Source organism: Salvia miltiorrhiza, chromosome 8, assembly GCF_028751815.1.
Source record: "Salvia miltiorrhiza cultivar Shanhuang (shh) chromosome 8, IMPLAD_Smil_shh, whole genome shotgun sequence".
NCBI classification, from domain to species: domain Eukaryota; kingdom Viridiplantae; phylum Streptophyta; class Magnoliopsida; order Lamiales; family Lamiaceae; genus Salvia; species Salvia miltiorrhiza.
In genome coordinates, this window is record NC_080394.1 from 6,215,376 (window position 1) to 6,228,723 (window position 13,348).

At 36.4% G+C, this 13,348-nt stretch overlaps 2 protein-coding genes across 3 annotated transcripts; both read left to right on the forward strand.

Annotated features, from left to right (window-relative positions):
- The first annotated feature begins 3,869 nt into the window (after window positions 1-3,869).
- Window positions 3,870-6,577, forward strand: LOC131000433 (outer envelope pore protein 16-4, chloroplastic). 2 transcript variants are annotated; one of them, XM_057926335.1, is made up of 7 exons: window positions 3,870-4,123; window positions 4,227-4,278; window positions 4,634-4,665; window positions 4,776-4,809; window positions 5,348-5,415; window positions 5,884-5,959; window positions 6,147-6,577. In XM_057926335.1, the coding sequence occupies exons 1-7, from the start codon at window positions 4,052-4,054 to the stop codon at window positions 6,173-6,175; spliced, it is 363 nt and encodes a 120-aa protein (XP_057782318.1). In that variant the 5' UTR covers window positions 3,870-4,051; the 3' UTR covers window positions 6,176-6,577. The 2 variants fall into 2 exon arrangements, with proteins under 2 accessions (XP_057782318.1, XP_057782317.1); XM_057926334.1 differs by having other exon boundaries at window positions 3,871-4,123; window positions 5,884-6,577.
- A 1,690-nt stretch (window positions 6,578-8,267) lies between these two features.
- Window positions 8,268-12,216, forward strand: LOC131000427 (caffeoylshikimate esterase-like). The gene is made up of 8 exons (XM_057926329.1): window positions 8,268-8,724; window positions 8,911-9,001; window positions 9,136-9,168; window positions 10,669-10,815; window positions 11,031-11,161; window positions 11,257-11,394; window positions 11,469-11,567; window positions 11,744-12,216. The coding sequence occupies exons 1-8, from the start codon at window positions 8,704-8,706 to the stop codon at window positions 12,110-12,112; spliced, it is 1,029 nt and encodes a 342-aa protein (XP_057782312.1). The 5' UTR covers window positions 8,268-8,703; the 3' UTR covers window positions 12,113-12,216.
- The last annotated feature ends 1,132 nt before the right edge of the window (window positions 12,217-13,348 follow it).

The following is a 13,348-nucleotide window of genomic DNA, read 5'->3' on the forward strand; positions in this document are numbered from 1 at the left end:
CTAGCAGATCCGGATGCTCTTGAGTGGGAGGCATGTATGGTTTCAGAATTTGAATCCATAACTGCCATGGATGTATACGAGAAATGTTTGCTACCTGAAGGTCGAAAGGCCATTGGTAGCAAATGGGTATACAAACGCAAGAGAGGACCGGATGTGAAGGTTACGGCCTTCAAAGCGAGACTGGTGGCGAAAGGTTATACTCAACGACCTGGTATCGATTTTGAGGAAACTTTTTCGCCAGTAGCCATGCTTAAGTCTATCCGATTTCTCTTGTCCATGGCAGCCCATATGAACCTTGAGGTATGGCAAATGGATGTCAAGACCGCATTCTTGAATGGGTATCTTGAAGAAGATAGAGATATCTATATGCTACAACCAGAAGGGTTCATCAAGAAAGGTGAAGAGCATCTAGTTTGGAAGCTTAAGAAGTCTATTTATGGACTTAAGCAAGCTTCACGATCTTGGAATAAACGTTTTGATGACGTGGTCAAAACTTATGGTTTTGAGCAGTGTGTCAACGATAGCTGCGTTTATAGGGTCTGTATCGATGGGAGTTTGGTTTTCCTTATACTCTATGTGGATGACATACTTCTCATTAGTGATAATGTGAATGTATTGTCTGGCATTAAGGATTGGTTATCCCAACAGTTTGAAATGAAGGATCTGGGAGAGGCAGCATATATTCTCGGAATAAAGATTGGTCGTGACCGATCTAAGAGAATGTTGAGTTTGTCTCAAGCATCCTACATTGACACTGTTTTGGCACGGTTCAGCATGCAGAATGCTAAGAAAGGTTTTCTACCTTTCAGACATGGTGTTCCGCTATCTAAAGCTTTGTGTCCCACAACACCTGAGCAAATAGCGAGCATGAAGACAGTTCCTTATGCTTCGGCTGTAGGAAGTCTCATGTATGCGATGCAGTGTACCAGGCCTGATATCTGTTTTGCCGTTGGCATTGTGGCTAGATATCAAGCGAATCCAGGTCAAGCTCATTGGACTGCTGTAAAGCACATACTCAAGTATCTTAAACGGACTAAGGAGTATGCGCTAGTTTACCAGTCTCATGATTTGACACCAGTAGGGTATGTAGACGCCGATTATCAAGGTGATAAGGACAAGAGGCGGTCTACTACTGGCTATGTGTTTATGTTTGGAGGTGGAGCCATTGTGTGGAGAAGTGTAAAGCAGAAATGCAATTCACTATCCACCATGGAAGCTGAGTATGTAGCTGCTTGTGAAGCTGCTAAAGAGGCTGTATGGCTCAGGAACTTTCTAGTTGAGATTGATGTGATTCATAGCTTGCCTAAATGTATTACAATTTATTGTGATAATGAGGCTGCTATTATGAATACCAAGGATTCAAGATGTCATCAATCCATGAAACACATTGATAGCAAGTATCATTACATTCGGTCAGTGGTCAAGCATGGTGATGTTGCATTACTACATATTGCGGGAGTTGATAATCTTGCTGATCCTTTCACGAAGAGTCTTCCTGGTGCGGTGTTCAACAAGCATGTTGAAGACCTTGGAGTTCGTGACCTCCCGATACTAAACTAAACTTTAGTATAAGTGGGAGAATTTGTAATAGAGATTTACAAGTGAGTGGATAGCTAGGATATTATCAGTTTATTAGTCACGTTGTATACTAAAAGTTTGCTTTAGTATAAGTGGGAGAATTGAAGGGTTATATACTTAAAGCAACACTTTTATGCTTGTATATATTGATACCTTATTCACTACTATTTTCCTATCTGAATTATTGTTATTGCATAATCCTATTATAGTCCAATTTATCTCATACTATAGATTATATGGTGTGTTGTAGATCACAGAAGATCATATAATTGGAAAAAGTTGAGATATAAATTGAGTTCACAATCGAGGCAACTATGGACGAGTTGCTGGTTTAGATTGTAGCATAAATGGATAAATAGTTTGTCTTGGCTATTTATTTATACTAGTACCTTCGTGTATTGAACAGGATCACAGTGAGATGAATTCTTATATTCTGACTAATTAAGAATCAAGATCTCGGTGACTTAAATAATTTAACCTTAATTGAATTAATCGGTGTAAATAATTAATTGATTATTACTTTGATTTATCATGGGTGAGAACTCTGTTGAAGTTCAAGATACTCGATACTTTGAGTGATAACAATTATTATTTGATATGCGATTATATTGCAATAAGGATCCGTGTCCTGCTGATAACAGGATGATAATATCCTTTTGAGGAACTTAATAAGTTTATCGTATTAAACCCTGCATGTGGAATTAGTTCCGATACGATAATAAGTTTAAGTGGTAGCACTCGAGATGTCGTTTATAATTAAACGACTAATTAATTAATTAATTGACCGTCAGAGGAATTAATTAATTAATGGATATTCGATATCTTAAACACGGAGATTAATTAAGTCTAATACTATCCCGACTCACCTAAAGAATAAAGAGGTAATTCAGTATTAATTTTCTAGTGGAATAAATTAATACTAGTGTCTCGATTTATATTCTGGGCTGAATAAGAAAAATCGAGCACTGGGAGGCCAAACTTTATTCGAGCTAGTAGATCCCCGATTGGCTCAAATTAAGGCTTAAATCTCAAGTGGACAAACAATTCATTATCTCTAGATTCTTTCTCATTAATAATTTATTTTTTGCTATTTTAATCAAAAGTAAAATGGCAAACATAATAATTGCTATTATTCTTATCTTTTGCTATTTTAATCAAAAGTAAAATGGCAAACATAATAATTGCTATTATTCTTATCTTTTGCTATTTTTAATCAAAAGTAAAAGATAAGAATAATATGTGATATCATTCTTAAGAATGAACAATCACGTAGCAATTAGAAACAATTTTGAAAAAGAGAAAAATTGAGAAAGAAAGAGATTGAGAGTGTTTGTTCATTGAAGTTGAGATAGGATTCGAAGATCGTTGCCATCCAACGTCGAATCTTGCCGTGGGAACAATTTGGAAGATCAACACTGGAGTCGATCACTTCTCGTTTCGTAGGTATACTTCTTTTACTACCTTGTAGGATTATGGTTTTTGTATGTACTTGTTAGATATCCGAAATAGATCGTGGGCACACGAACCGTATATCAAAATATGGTTCCTACAACAACCACTATTCAAAAGTGTGCAAAATCATATTATTCGGCTAGCCATGTCAGTAATAAATTTGGTCGGATTCTCGATTGGTAGCAAAATCAGATTAATCAATAGTTCAATGATTACTGCACTACTATTTTTTAAAGTTTGTATACAAAATCAGAATTTAATAAAAATTTAAAAATTACCAAGCTACGTTTTAAAGTCTGTATGTAAAATAAGAATTTGATGAAAGTTTAGTAGTATTTTTTTTTAATAGACTAACAATAGATTAAATATATTTTAAAGTTTTAATGCAAAATTAAAATTTTGATGAAAGTTTAGTAATTTTGTTTTTTTTGATAGATTAACATTATTAAATTAAGAAATTTAAATATCGCACCACGATGAACTTGAATCCAAAATGATAGTAAAATTTTTCACCTTAAACATTGACCACTCTACCACTTCACCAACACACGGAGAAAAGTTTAGTAATTTAACTCTAAAATAATATTATATGATTCTATATGATGAGAAATTGACAATCGATCAAAAAATAAATGAAAAGAACTATTCCTTTCGATTATATCTTCCTTCTCAAAAATTAATTAAAGTCCATTTGATTCGATTTTTTTGGTAGCCCCAAACCTTTTGATCTATTGTAAGCGAAGCCCATTTATTTTGTATACAGTCCAACTGTCCTTCACGTTCGGCCCATTTATAAAGCATAAAATAAAAGCATTAGTTAAATAACTAAAATCATAAAGAAGGAATTATTTGGAATTAAATTAAAGAAACTAAAATAAAAATTTCAAGAACTTATACCATACAAATCGGCGGCGCATCCGCATGCGAACCAAAGAGGCGGTGCTCCGCTCTTCGCCGCCGGCGGCCGAATAAAAAAAAGCTACATATCACCGTCGGAGCTAATTAAGTAATCCATCAAAATATGGAGGCAGATCTAGCGGATTACATGCCATGCTCTTCTATCGCAGTCGATTCCGTATTACGTATGAGCTCCGTAAGTATTCTAAATCGACGTTTTTTCGATCGCCGCATGATCGAGTAGTTAGAGTGTTGGTGAAATTACCATTGTTGTGTAAAACGAACAAAATTCATTGCAGGCTGGAGTGATCTGGGGTGCTTGTTATGGCCCTTTTGATGCTGAAAGACTAGGTAAATTTGACTTCTCCTTTTTCCAGTTGCTATTTGTTTGTTTCCGTCTAGGGTATTTGGAGGAGCTAACGAGATGGAAACATGTCGAATTTTAGATTTCATTGGGTTTTACTTCTCAACAACGCATATTCTCTTTTTGAATTTTTGTTCACCGTTTCCGAGTATCATCAAATGAAGGTGCAAATGCTGCGACTACGAATTAGCAACTATTTAGTTTCAGCTTCCCTTTGAATTTGAACCATTATTTGAGCTTTGTGCTGATTGTACTCTATCATTGCCTGAATTGGAATTGTAATTCAATTCTTATCCTTCTATTATGATTTTTGGGCTCATGTTGATTTGGGAATACTTGTAGGTCTTTCTGGCAGCTCCCGAGCATCGTACATTGTAAGCTACTCTGTCACTTATTTGTTCTCTTTCTTTATATACTTCGTCATTTCTGATTTCTGTGACAGTTGCTTATTCTACTATTTCATGCTCTATGATTCTGTTGGCAGGCCAAAACTGTTGGAAAGTGCGGGTTTTATTGCGGTAAATAATCACTCACAGTCTATATATGTTAACTGATCACTCTGTTTACTTGAAGCAATAGCTAAGTTCACACCTTTCCCATGTTATGCTCCCAACTCTTGGAACTAGAATTTTCTCATCAGTTTTTTAGTTAACCTTGAAATACAAATAACTAAAGAATAAAGAGTTTCTGCTAATGTTTCACGACTTCTTTGATCACGGAGAAAATAAAAGCGCTGGCTTTGTTTGTCACTGTAAGTGGATAGTTCTACAGTCCATTGACTTCTCTCTCTGTTATTTGTGATATTTCAAACACTGAGATTTGTATCATAAGGCTTTAGTGCTTTACTGATCCAAAAAACACAAAAATAGGCCCTTTTGAGAAAATGAGGGAATGAAGAGACGATTTAAAATTTCTAAGTTTATTGTATGCCACAAGTTCATCTCCAGTCATAAGAGAATAACTCCACATTCTATGTTTATGTTTGCCAATCTCACAGTCCATGATCATAAAAACAGTTTGATGTTTATGTATTTCTATTGTTTTTCATAATTCTAGGACTATTTGCTGGAATATTTTCTTTTGCTCACTGTGGAATACAAAGATATCGGCGGCGGAAAGACTGGGTTAGTCAATATATACTTGCTTTTCCATCTATTTTGATTTTGGAATCCATGCAAAAGATTATGACAATGAACCCCCCCCCCCCCCCTTTGACTGTTTTCCAGTAATTCATGTGTTTGACTATCCCTTTATTAGAATCAGAATCATGTGTTGTAGATCAAATAGAAGTTGTAGTACTCAACCAATTAATATGATGATTGAGATCTAAAAAATCACAGTCTGCAAATTTACTGTAGAAGGTCCATTTTATCTGGTGAGAATGAGATAGAAATTCTCTTTATCTTTCTTCATGTCAAGGACATTTTTATATCTGACCATCTCGGTAGGGATTATTGGACAATTCATGGTTTTTCTTTCCTTGTGTGTGTGTGTGGGGGGGGGGGGGGGGAGGAGATGAGGTATATGTGATCATAGCTCATAGCTAATGGACATATATAGATTTTTCTGATTAATTTTTGAAATGATTATAGGTTAATACTTTGTCAGCTGGTGTTGTTGCTGGGGCAGCTTTCGGTGCTGGAACCCGGAACTGGAAGCAAGTCGCTGGTATTACTGGCCTTTTTTGTACATTTTTTCAGTTTGCCAAGGACTCAAAATCTGTATGATGCGTAATCTTCAAGATTTCTATAGAGGCAAGCAAGGCAACTTGATTTTTCTATCACATCTTCCATTTCTATTATAGTTTTCTTCATTGGATTTCCATTTTCTATGACATTCTCCACTTTACTTGAAGGTGTGATTGGTTTGCCACTTAGTTTGTAGACATTTGACACAGGCAGCCACTCTCCTCCACAATGCAATGAAGCTCATTCTGTTCTTTACCTTGGTAACACGAGATTGAGAAAGCAATGCTATCATTTTGACATTTTCTATTTGCAGCGATGTGGTTTACTCAACTCTCATCGAGTCTTACATTTTGCTTTTGCAAAAGTATGGATAATTGTTTGAAGGGAACATAAGGAAATGCAGGTAGTTTTTCTGGAGGTTGAGTAGCATCGTAAAGGATTCGTTGGTTTGATTTTCTCACTCCATGAATATGTTGCATCTCATATTTTACTTCATCACTACACGTGAATTGTGTATCTAGTGCATGAATATGGCATTCAAAAATCAAAACATATAAATTCTACCCATTTATGACTATTTTATCCTTTACTGATTGAATTCAAATTATAGTTTAATATTTTAATCTTCTATTTTATTAGTCATACTTTATAAAATAATTAAAAAAAAAAGTCCTCCCACCTGCCATCGCTGACAGATGAACACTGTCTGCTGCTGAACACCACCACCTCAATAACAAATCCATCTTTGAATGCTTGACACTCGTTTGAGCACTCGAGCAGGACCCAACTTGAGTTGCGATAGTCGAACAATCGAACATTAGTGCTACGTGTCGAGTGGTCGAGCTATTGAGCATTGAGCATTAGAGTAAAATGCACTAATGTTCGAGGCTTAATTTCTACAGAGTTGAGCAACCGAGTGTCGAGCATTAGTGTTACGTGTTGACTAGTTGAAAAATCGAGTGTCTAGCATTAGAGTAAAATACACTAATGCTCGATGCTTGACCGCTACGAGTCGAACATTAGTTCGCAATGACAGAATGACAGATTTTTTAGGAGGGAGAAGGGGGTGGACTACATTAGGGTATTCGATTTTATTTTTATTTTGTTTTTAAAAATTTTAATACTATACTTTGAATTTTTTTCCATTAAAGGTAAAATCTTCTAATCACATAAAAAGTGGATGTAATTTATATATATTTTTTTTCATTAGATATATTTTATCTTTTATTTATCAAAATGAGTCACCGTTAACCCATTTTGGAATGTGTGATATAATCTCCTCTCATGTGTGAGAAATTAATTTGTCATTTGATCTTAAAAGATGGAATGAATACGTTGGAAGTAATTGTAGTATTGGGGTAGTTGATCCATATTGATTTGTCAATTACCATGTGTGGGTCTCTGCCTGCCTCTGGCCCTCTGCCTATGTGTAATCAAATCAGTATATTATGGTCGAATATTGAGGAATTACTGTTGATGGTTAATTAATATTAGTATCAGTACAGCTACAACCTACAGTCATTTATTCTTCATGTGGAATTATTTAAAGCATGTGTTGTAATTAGATAATATATAGAGTATTAGCTAAATAATCAACAATAATAGAATTTATTAATTATATGGGTCTAATGGTTATAAGCTTGTTCAGTTTATTATGTGCAATAAGGATAAAACCATTAAATACAACGACAAATTCAGGCATCAATTGTCATAAAATTAATTAATGATATCATTTTAGTAGAGAGAACCATTCTTATGATGTTTTGCTTCTCAATGAGCTATATAAAAATAATTAATGATATCATTATAGTATTAATAAGCTTGGGCTCGATTATTATGCATGATAAGAGTGAGATAGATATTTATAGCACTATAGTATATTGTTACTTGAGAGTTGAGAGGTGGCTCAAGTATGATAACATAATTTTTTTTTTATGCTCCGATCTATTACCGAACATGATATTTGACTCAAGTAATGATAATATAATTTTTTTATATATATTTTATCAAACATAACGTTGATATCTAATAAATTAATACACATTACAATTAAAGATATCACATATTCACCATTATCACAAGCTTATCTAGAGGAATGTGTTAAATGGAATCCTTATATAAGTTCTAAAACTTTTCTAAGGAAATATTTTACCGGTGTAGATTTCTAAAAACTAAAATATTTAAAATGAAGTATGTAAATATACGAAAAAAGGGTCTATAGGGGTTGAGAGATGGGGGCCGTTTGGCTAAAATAATAAAGGTGTAGGTGAAAAAATAATTGAAGCCCATCCGCCAATAATAAATCGATTTTGACAATGGACCAATGATATTTGACACGTATCCTGCCAAAAAAATGGTTGAAATATTATACTACACCTCGTAGATAAAAGGGCTTTCCTCATTTATAGAGAGAGAGAGAGCCTAGATGATTTTAAATTGAATATATATGGGCACGTAATGTCACCAACAATTGGAACCCAATTCCACACCAGTGTTAACTCTGAAGAATCCAACTTTACAACCTCCAAGAAAAGTTTAGTTCTTTGCTTTAATATTTATATATACACACACATACATTATACATATATTATTTTCTTTGCTTCTTCTTTCTTCTTCTTCTTCTTCTTCTTGGAAACTGCATATTTGATAATGAGCTCAATTGTGGTGGGCATGATTTGATGTTGGTTAGTGAAAGTCGTGTATTTTTTTTGCTGAGATTCTAGCATGGATGTTCAGTATCATGAGGTTGGTTCTTTTATTCTTTTCTTTTCTTTTTAAAAATCTTTATTTTCTGTTATTTTTGGTGATATTTAGAGTGATATTCTGATATTTGTGAAATTTTGATCTACAATGTAATCAAGAGTGGAATTATTTGTTTCCATATATGAGAATTATGTTGTTTGATGTATGATATTCTCCCCCTTATTTTAGGAGTACGTAAAGAACTCCAGAGGTGTGCAGCTGTTCACTTGCAAATGGCTGCCTTTGTCTTCTCCAAAAGCTCTGGTTTTTCTCTGCCATGGTTTCTCCCTCCTCTCTCTCTCTCTATGTGTGTGTGTGTGTGTGTGTGTCTCACGTGTCTGGTGTAAAGTGTTGAAACTTTATTTGCATTTGCTTGTTGTAACAATTAAATGGCATTGATGAATGCGGTTGCAGGTTATGGCATGGAGTGCAGTAATTTCATGAAAGGTCAGCACTAAATAATTTGCCGTGTTGATCAATTTCCTTATATTTTAGTCACTTTATTTTTTTTAATTTACTATTCTCACTTTCGCAGTCCACCGTCACAAGATGCCTAAAAAATTTATGTATCTTCAACCCAAAAAAAATTAAGGGCAAATTGCATGAAAATACCTCACTTTATACCAAAATTTGGTTTTTTGACAATCTTTTCAATTGTTGCAAGAAATTGAACGACCTTTCAATTTATTGCAATTGGCATCCCCGATGTTTTTCCGGCCAAGTGAATGCTAAGTTGGCAGCCGGAATGCCAAGGTGGCATGAGAAATGCCAAATCACCTCTCCTTCCCCTCCCACGTCACCCTCCTCTCTCTCTCTCTCTCTCTTCCCCCTCTTCCCCTCCCAAATGAACAACCGCCTGACCGGCCAGATGAACGGCCGTCGGCTGTCCTCCAGCCCCGCCGTCAGCGCCATCATCTTCACCGCTAGGGTTGGAAGTCTTCTCCAATTATACCAAACACCCCGTCTGGATTCGCAGCCAGAATTTTAGGCGACGGCGACGAGTTCGCCTCAGCCAAGAAAACTAGGGCGCCATTACCTGAAATTTGGTATCTGAAATTTGGTGAGAGAGAGAGAGAAATGGGAAGAATCGAGTGGAGGAGAGAGAGATGGGGGGCTGCTGCTACCAGCTGCAGCTCCGCCATCGCCGGTAAATGAGAGAGAGATGGGGGAGGGGCTGGAGGACAGCCGACGGCCGTTCATCTGGCCGGTCAGGCGGTTGTTCATTTGGGAGGGGAAGAGGGGGAAGAGAGAGAGAGAGAGAGAGGAGGGTGACGTGGGAGGGGAAGGAGAGGTGATTTGGCATTTCTCATGCCACCTTGGCATTCCGGCTGCCAACTTAGCATTCACTTGGCCGGAAAAACATCGGGGATGCCAATTGCAATAAATTGAAAGGTCGTTCAATTTCTTGCAACAATTGAAAAGATTGTCAAAAAACCAAATTTTGGTATAAAGTGGGGTATTTTCATGCAATTTGCCCAAAAATTAATGTTGTAGATGATTTCATTAATTCATTCCAACCAACAACAAAGTGAAAGCCAATCCTGCATTAATAATCACTTGTACTTTTCATTAGTATTATTTTCTTATTTTCCTTTAATTGGATGGTTTCTTGCTTATAACTATTTCCTAAGTGCATTAGAAGAAAACATGAAATTATGGTATGTAATTAGAGTTTGAAAATTGAGTTTGGTGGCTTACTTTGGTTGATTAGGTTAGCAAGCAGTTATCTGTAAGCATCAGATGTCACTTATTCACACCTTGAATTCAATCATATATCTATATAAAAATGGTTTTCTGAATTATTAACCAAGTAAAATGGACTAGATTGTGTTGACAAAAACAATGTGTACAAGCATATAAAAAAATTCAAGAATAGTTTTCTGCACTCAAACTTCAAATTCTGATACTGTACCTCTTATTAGCCCTGCATAAAATTTGATGATTTAGGCGTAGGGGAGAAGCTCGCGAGCCATGGATATGCCGTTTTTGGGATAGACTACGAAGGCCATGGCCGTTCAATGGGCGCTCGTTGCTACATCAAGAGGTTTGACAACATTGTACATGATTGTAGCAACCATTTCAAGTCAATATGTGGTAAGTAACCAAACTCCCCCACCTTTTTTGCTTGTCTAATGTGGAAGGGGTCAAATCTTTTTCTATCATAACTGTAACTATTTTGATATGATGTGAATGGTTGAAATGCAAGTGTTAAAAAAACTTATTATATCCCAATCAATTCTAGTTGTTGAAAGTGTACCAATGTGGAAGGGGTCAAATCTCTTTCTTTCATTTGGAATCTTGAATTTCAGCACAGGAAGAGTATAGGGAGCATAGAAGATTCTTATACGGGGAGTCGATGGGCGGGGCAGTGGCCTTGCTGACTCACAAGAAGGATCCTAGTTTCTGGCACGGCGCTGTTCTTGTTGCTCCTATGTGTAAGGTCATACCTCACAGCAGGAAGCTTTCATGTTTTTAGGCCTTTTGATTTGTACTAGGTTTGTGGTCTCAGCTGTCTTGCTCGTTTTTCGCCTTTAGATCTCCGAGAAGGTGAAGCCACATCCTGTAGTCATCAGTATGCTAACCAAAGTTGAAGATGTGATACCTAAGTGGAAGATAGTCCCAACCAAAGATGTGATCAATGCAGCCTTCAAGGACCCTAGAAAGCGCGAGGAGGTGAGCTCAAAACACCGTGTTGCTGTATTTCAGGGGTTTTGATTCAAGTCCTAATGTCTGTCGTGCTGCTGCAGATTCGTTGCAACGAGCTGATATATCAGCAGAAGCCTAGGCTGAAAACCGCGTTGGAGATGCTCCGAACTAGCATGAATCTTGAAGACAGTTTGAATGAGGTGTTTCTCCAACACTCTCTATGAATTATGATCAAATGTAGCTTAATATCTGTTATGGTCTATGGAAATGAAGAAAATGGAGCTGTGTTCATGTATATGATCAATGTCTTGAGATTGAAGAAAATGTAGTGCTGTGTTGCACTGATTTGATTGATCTTGGGGTTGTGTGGTGTCAGGTGACGCTGCCGTTTTTCGTGCTGCACGGTGAGGCGGACACGGTGACCGACCCGGAGGTGAGCCGGGCGCTGTACCAACGGGCCAGCAGCGCGGACAAGACCATGAAGCTTTACCCGGGGATGTGGCACGGCCTCACGGCAGGCGAGCCAGACGATAACATTGAGGTGGTGTTTTCGGACATCATATCTTGGCTCGATAGGCACGTGGACGTGGCCCTCGATCGGCCTAACGGCCTCAACGCGAAGGTGGTGGTGGCAGTGGCGGCGCCTCTTGCAGCAGAGAAGCCGGCTAGAGCGCGGTCGCGGACGAGGTTGAGGTACCTGTGCGGCTTGAAGGGCCGGAGCTTGTGCCATCATTCATCAACCTAGTTTCTCATTTAGAGGAGAATGTGTGTTTTGGTTCCGACACAACTCATGTGTTCTCTTCTTTCACTTATGAATCTATAATACGAGGCTCGCACTAACTTATTTTATGAGCTTTTTCACATTTAATTTGTACTAAAACTAGTGGTGTCAACTTGCCAGCCTCAGTATGACAAACGAAACGCAACTCAATTGATTAAACACTTTCCCTTTAATAATTAGGTCTGGAGTTCGAATCACTACAAAGATAAAGAAAGAACCATTATTGATCCTCTTAAAAAAAATCTCAAAAGTTGATCGAATTGTATTTTTGGATAGCATACACCAGTCCAAAAGCGCGAACTTTTGAGCCGGCCAAATATTTTGGATTTGTTAAAATATGGGCCCATCAAAAAATTGAGTTGGATCAAGCTTACAACTATAATCATTGAGCCGATATTAGACTTATAATCTTAGGGGTGTTTACTTTGCATGATTAATAAAATAGATGATTGAGTATTTTTATCTTTATGAGTGGGATTTCTTCAATCACACTCTTTCAATTAATGTGATAAGAATCAAGCAAAACAAGATTAAATGATAGAAATAATCAAAAGCCTTAGGATATCCCAAAGTTTCAATCCATCAAAATAAACAAGGGATTAATCTTACTATTTTATATATCAAGATTAAGCCTTCAAAGTAAACGTCTCTAAGGAACTGGTAATCCTTTAAAAGTTTAGGATTGTGTTCAAAAATTTCTAGTCCCAAAATAGATTTTAGCTCAAATGACATGTAATCGGATAGTCTGACAACTTAATATGACTAGGGCTGGTAATCGGTTTGGTTAACTGAAACCGAATAGAGCCAATTTCATTATCGTTAACCAAACCGATTAGCAATTCGGTTAATCGCAGATAACTGAACTGTTCAATTAAAAAAAATGCTTACATAAAACAAAAAATACTTATATAGAAACATGGAATTATATATATATATATATATATATATATATAAAATAAAACGAACAACTTTAATTTTAATTTTTAAATAAAATATAATATTTTAATTATTAATTCAGTTAATCGATTTTAACCGATCAATTACCGGTTAAACCGATTAACCAAATTTTAGAGAGTTCAATAATTGAAAATCGAACCGAACCGATAAAAATTAGTTATCGGTTAACTGATTAATCAAAAATTCGGTTCGGTTACGGTTTTAATCGATTAACCGAACCCCACCCGTTCTACTACCCCTAAA

What these genes read in the sequence shown, in the direction of transcription:
- LOC131000427 (XM_057926329.1), top strand. Translation starts at nt 8,704, where the DNA reads ATGGATGTTCAGTATCATGAG. An exon ending in TCTGGTTTTTCTCTGCCATG is followed by an intron (nt 9,002 to 9,135) that starts GTTTCTCCCTCC and finishes ATGCGGTTGCAG; the next exon opens with GTTATGGCATGGAGTGCAGT. An exon ending in TTGTTGCTCCTATGTGTAAG is followed by an intron (nt 11,162 to 11,256) that starts GTCATACCTCAC and finishes TTTCGCCTTTAG; the next exon opens with ATCTCCGAGAAGGTGAAGCC.
- LOC131000433 (XM_057926334.1), top strand. Translation starts at nt 4,052, where the DNA reads ATGGAGGCAGATCTAGCGGATTACATGCCATGCTCTTCTATCGCAGTC. An exon ending in TTTTGATGCTGAAAGACTAG is followed by an intron (nt 4,279 to 4,633) that starts GTAAATTTGACT and finishes GAATACTTGTAG; the next exon opens with GTCTTTCTGGCAGCTCCCGA. An exon ending in ATCGGCGGCGGAAAGACTGG is followed by an intron (nt 5,416 to 5,883) that starts GTTAGTCAATAT and finishes AAATGATTATAG; the next exon opens with GTTAATACTTTGTCAGCTGG.